This window comes from Octodon degus, unplaced genomic scaffold, assembly GCF_000260255.1.
Source record: "Octodon degus isolate 3935 unplaced genomic scaffold, OctDeg1.0 scaffold00036, whole genome shotgun sequence".
NCBI lineage: Eukaryota > Metazoa > Chordata > Mammalia > Rodentia > Octodontidae > Octodon > Octodon degus.
In genome coordinates this window covers 14,371,682-14,377,589 of record NW_004524612.1, presented here as the reverse complement: position 1 = coordinate 14,377,589, position 5,908 = coordinate 14,371,682, and the positions used below count along the sequence as shown (strand labels likewise).

Sequence of the window (5,908 nt, the reverse complement as noted above, 5' to 3'; positions counted from 1 at the left end):
GGTCCAGGGCCTGGCATATGCTAAACCTGCTCTCTAGCACTGTGCTAAATTCCAGTCCCCAACTAGGGAATTTCTGGATTTTCACACACAACTGAAACAAACCAATTTACCAAGCAAAGCTTCCCTAATCTCTTAATGAACAAAAATGAAGCCCTTAATAGTGTCCCAACATACCAGCACCATTTCCCTCAGGCTACAGCCGCATATGTATAAACCATATGAATTTCACACACACAAAAAAAACAGGCTTTTGATTTTAGAAATTAATCAGAAGTGTCCTTTGGAAATGATTGAGTCGGATAACTGATGAAATTCATAATCTATCCCTGATTGGTTCAGCATTTCTGTCAGAGATCTTTAGGGCCTGAGCACCTTTCTTTTTCTTTTTCTCCTTTTCTTTGACCAGCTCAGCCTTCCCTGAGGGCAGGGCTGGTGTGGCATGTGGTGCCGGGGATGGAACTATGGTCCCAGGGATCGAACTGCTGTCCCCTGCACCTGCCTGAGCTTGCCTAAGCAGGTGCTTTAAACCACTGAGCTATCTCACCGGCCCCTGTTTTTTCTATTTTTGAAAATAGCATCTTTTTATGAATGAAAAAACCACATAGACAATGATTTGTTAGCAAAGCTGGCAGTATGGAATAAGGAAATTTGGTGTATGGGTTCAAAGGAAGATAGTGCTGAATTCAAATTCAAATTCTACTCAGATTGTAGTAGGCAAATTAATGTTTCTCTTATCTTCAATTTCCTCTCCTATGAAGTAGGAGTAACAGTGATGAACTGTAAAGATACTGTGGAGGTTAAATAATATAATGTGTGAAAGCTGCTCAAGATTACCTGGAACAGGGTCAGTTCTCATGGGCACCAGCTGCCCTGATCAGCCTCATCCTTGTTGCCATGGTGATGGGTTGGGAATGCTGATGACAGTATTGTTTGTTTTATTGTTGTCATCATTAGCATAGTGCTTTGGGGATGGAAATAATATATTTTCTTCTCTTAGACACCTCCAAAAGATGGCTTTGTAATCACCAATGTTCAGTCAGTTGCAAGCAGCTCTCCAGGGAATAAGCAGTCCCCTTTCCAGTCCTCTTCCACAAGAAAAAAGAATAACCCAGGGGAGAGAGAGCTTCCACCCTGGCGATCCTCTGACAAGCATCCAACAGATATCATCCGTTTTAATTATCTGGACAACTGTGATCCCTTCCTGCCCAGCTCCCAAGGGTAAGAAGCTCTGCATCCTTCTCAGCTTCTATTTGTTGGAAACAATTTATGGGCATTTCAGTAGACGAAAAGATGAAAATAAAACTTGCTATGAAACACAAAGGTTTTTCAACACTAAGAAGCAAGAAGTTATTAAAAAAAATAAACTAACCATTCTTTAAAAATTTGCCCTTTGAATCATGATTTATCTGCACTTTATAGCTGCAGTTATTTAAGATGGTAGCCTCCTTTGATGTTTTAATATTAAATTCCAAGCTAGCACAATATGGTTCATTATAGCCCCTTCCTCATAGGATTTGTGCTTCCCTTCTCCAGAAGTGAGGGGGTAAGCGTGAGAGAGGCACATTTAGAAACTTGTATTTGTTAAGGTAAACTGATGATCTCCCGAGGTGGTGATTGTTGCTGCTGTTATTTTGAGACTACATCTTGTTCTATAATTCAGGCTGGCTTTAAAATCACTATGTAGCCCAGACTGGCCTCAGACTCTCGGCAATCTTCCTGCCTCAGCCTCCCAAGTGCTGGGATTACAGGTGTGTGCCACCACACCTGGCTTTCTCTTGAGTTTTATATGAGACTCAAACACTTGCCACCAAAGAAACTGAGAGGATGGGGGTGAACTCTTAAAAAGATCAGACCAACCTGGCACTAGGAGGTGCATACCTGTAATCCCAGCTACTTAGAAGGTTGCGGTAGGAAGACTGTAAATTTGAGGTCAGCCTGGACTACATAGCAAGACCCTGTCTCAAAGTAAATATTTTTCATTAAACAGAGTTGGGGGTGTAGGTCAGTGGTAGATTGCTTGCCTAGCCCATGCAAGATTCTGGACTCAATTCCCAGTACCATAAAAACCAAAAATTAGATCTAGCTGGGCTTTGTGGGACATGCCTGAAATCTCAGGTATTTGGGGAGGCTTAGATAGGAAGATCACAAGTTTGAGGCCAGCTTGGGCAATTTAGTGGCTACCTCAAAATTTAAAAAGTAAAAATGGTCAATGTTATGTAAGTTCAGCCTCTGGCACCACAAATAATAGTAATAATGATTACTATAAAAAATCAAAGTACAAGAAAAATATATATACATATATACACGTATGCCTATATATGCATCCATATGATATATATGTATTTTTTGAATCTTCTCCTTTCTGAAATGAGTAGCATATAGTAATGTATTGACCTTTCTTTATCTACTTTTTCCCTGTAACATTATATCCTGGCACTCACTCTGAAGTCATCTATAGAAATATTGTGCCTTTCTTTTTGCAGTTCATAGTACTCCATTGTGTGCTATGCCAGGGTTTATTCAGCCAGTTCTCTATTGATAGACGTTTGGCTTAGTTCCTGTTGAATGCAGTCTTTTAAGTCATGGGGGCCAAGAAGCCAAATGAGCAAATAGCTGTGTACACCGCCAAAGTTGTAAAGCTATAATTTCTAATCCCCCTGCCCACCTTCCAATTTACAGAAGAAGGAAACGAAATGAAATGACCCCAGATTTCAGCCACCAGTCACACGATAAGAAAAACAAACTGCAGGACCGAACTAGGCTAAGAAAAGCACAGTCCCTGGTAAGTATCGCTTCTAAAAGATTCATCACCGTAACTGCTTATGAAAAGTGCAGCATTGCTGATCCTTTTTGGGAAATTGAATTTGTATTTGAAATCAGAATCATCAAGTGGCTATTTAAAGTCTGGCCTCTGCCACTGACTGAGCCGGGGACAGCTGTGAGCCCCTGAACAGCTTCCCTTTATTTCTTCCTGAGTCGCTGTTTTTTCATCTTTGCTTGTAAGAAACTGGGTGAGCAGAGGGGGGATGGAACTGTACAGGACTGAAGGAGTACCTTCACTGCCGGTCCTTTCTTCTACCGTGTCCTTTGGGACAGGGCTAGGCCACCAGAAACCACTTCCAGAGTAAAGTTCCCCAACCCAGAGGAGGCCAAGCTTTCCAGAGCTCCCGCCACCAGCACAGCACAATTAGGAAAGTGCATTGGAAGTGACTGCAGAGCAATAAATTAAGAATCCTTCTTTCCCTAATTAAAAAACAGTGAATTGCCTGCCTAATAAAGCCAGTAATTGTGACAAGGGAGCATTATCAATTTATAGCACAACCTCCCAGGTTGTGGTTCTGACCCCAGCGGGTCCCTTCTAGTTTATCGTGAGACTCTTTGGAGCAAAGTAGCAGACAATACAGATGGGATAAAAAGTTCCTGTACAGAGCTGAGGATTTAGAGAAGGGCCATGGAGTCTGCTCAATGAAAATGAATGTAGAATTCATGTCAGCTGGGAGAGGAGTGTGATACTCATGAATAAATCACTTTTATAGCTCTGCCTTAAAGCCTTATTACTCTCTGCTTAAATGTATTTTCAAGTGTTATGTTCCAAAAATAAAGATTAGGAAAATAAGAGAGCTAGAGCTAAGTGTTTTAAAATAGAGCAGTCTGCATTCTGAGACCAATTTTGTTGGACCGAGGAGGTTTATTTTAGACTCGTGTGCAGGGGCTCCAGGGAATGAGGTAGCTTCGAGAGAAGCTGTAAAATTGTCCATGAAACCATTAATTGCAAAAAATGACTTTATGAGGCTTATCACCCAGCCATTAAGAAGCACTTCTGCTTGGTTTATGCTCCCCCTGGCCACGGTAGAAGTCTGCGAAAGTGCAAGTGGAGGGACATTAAGTGAAGGCTTGGAGTTGCTGGTGATACCTGCTTGCAGATAGATCGTCAGCACAGTCAGTAGCCGAGCATGGCAGCACTGGGGAGGCTGAAGCAGGGGGACCGCTGCACGCTCAAGGCTAGCCTGGGCTCCCTAGGTTCAGGATGTAGCCATTTTAGAATCAGCCGAAACTATGCAGTGAAATGTCTGGAAAAACAGAAAACAAAACAACAACCAAGCACCCCCTGCCCAAAAAAAAACCCAAAACGAAACAAAACAAATCCCATGAAACCAAAGGCTAATCAGAAGCCATCTTCAGGAGCCTTGGACATGAGCCATCTGCCACGTGCTAGCAGGTTGCTTAAGTTCAAGTGTGTATTATAAGCTAAGTGAAAGCGTTGTGCTGATTAAGGCTGGAAGGGAAACCAAGTAAATGAAATGATAGAAGGCAATTAGCCGTCGGTAAATAAAGTATGCGGTTACAGTGCGTCTAGTTGCATTGCTTTTGTGCGTGCACTAACTGTAACAGTGTATGTGATTATAATTTTGATAAAGAGCATAAAGCACAATTCATTCCCCCCAAAATATGCGGTCATCTCTGATGCACGCTGAGGGTGTGTTTCCCTGTTACTGGCCTGGCTGCCTGAGGTACGGGCTACGTGTGGCTCAGGTCCCCTCCTTCATGTGGCATTTTGGCCATGCAGAAGGCCACAGATCTTGGAGGATACAAAGACTGCCAAGTGGGGAGTGTCTCTGCATCAGGTCTGGGCCACCATCCAGAGTGCTGAGCCAGCACCACCTCTGTCTTTTCTGCAGAACCTGGTCCTTCCCTGGGTGTGAGATGGGGCCAGCTGCCTCTGAAGTGACTTAGTTTCTACACAATCACTATTGCTCTTCCCTGTCAGCAAGGCGTGGGGTGGAAGCAACAGAGATGCTGAGTAGGGCTAAAGGGACACCCTCGCCCTCCAGCATAGCCTTTGATCCAGACCTTTGGGACCATAGCTGTCACTTGTGGGTACTCTGTTATTGTTCATGTGTCTGAAAAAGTCTGAAACACTGTGACTTTTTTTTTATTAATAAAGATATGAAACAAACAAACAAACAAAAAACAGCCCAGGTGTTACAAGATGACTGTGATGGTGGGGAAGTGCTGGCCATGAGCCGGGACCAAGGGACGTGGGTGTTGAGGAGCCCACTGCGGGGTCCCCAGAAGCATGAAGAGGAAAACCCAGACAGAGCAACACAGACACTGCCCAAGTGTGGTTCCCTGGAGAAACTCGGGCGCTCGCTCGACAGATAGGTTCTGCATCATTTTGACAGGTGGAGGAGGCAGATTTGGGGGAACTTGGGGAAGCCAGTGCTATAGGCAAGATTAGTGCTCCGTCCCCCAGCCCTGACTGAGGCCAGAACACTTGCTCTTATACTGGGAAAAGGGTGCAGGTGACAACTGGAGACACTGAAGCTTTGTCAAGTGGAAAGACTCTGAAGAAAAGAAGAGCAGAAGTACAAGAGGACGAAGGACACAGCTCCCAGGGTCGCAGCTGTCAGGCAAGGAGGTCATGCCTCATTTTCCCGGTGCTTACCAAGAGCGCTGATAATTGTGCTGCAAAGAGAACTGTCCTCAGGGAAACATTTTCAAATTTGCACATGTGGCTGTGAGCTTGTGTGGTTTCCTTTTTTAATAGGTGTGAGTTTAGAAGGACAGCTGATTTTCTCTTCTGCTCTCAATTCTAGACAAGACCCGCAGGAGGCAGGGGCTGCTTTAGTTACAACCTTCGGCACAACTCGCTTCCTCACCACTGTGTGCTGCGAAGGACTGGCAGAAGATGGGGTGAAAGCGTACATGTGATTGTTCAGGCTTTACAATTTCTAGGTCTTGAGAAGATGTTATAAATATCATAAATCTTCATTACTATTAGTTATGATAATAAAGCTCCAATGAGACAGAATTATAGAGATAGAGATAGAGATATATATAGTGGTCGGGTACTATCCTTAAACTTCAAAGATGTTCAATCTTGTGTAAAGACACACACACACACACA

The 5,908-nt window shown here is 43.7% G+C and overlaps 1 protein-coding gene across 1 annotated transcript in view; it reads left to right on the top strand.

Annotated features, from left to right (window-relative positions):
• The window catches only part of Fbxo16 (F-box protein 16), a 56,447-nt gene that overhangs the window by 37,360 nt on the left and 13,179 nt on the right, over positions 1–5,908 (top strand). The window contains exons 8-9 of the mRNA XM_023714688.1: positions 998–1,218; positions 2,680–2,782. Coding sequence (XP_023570456.1) covers positions 998–1,218; positions 2,680–2,782 — 324 coding nt within the window. The remainder of the gene's footprint in view (positions 1–997; positions 1,219–2,679; positions 2,783–5,908) is intronic.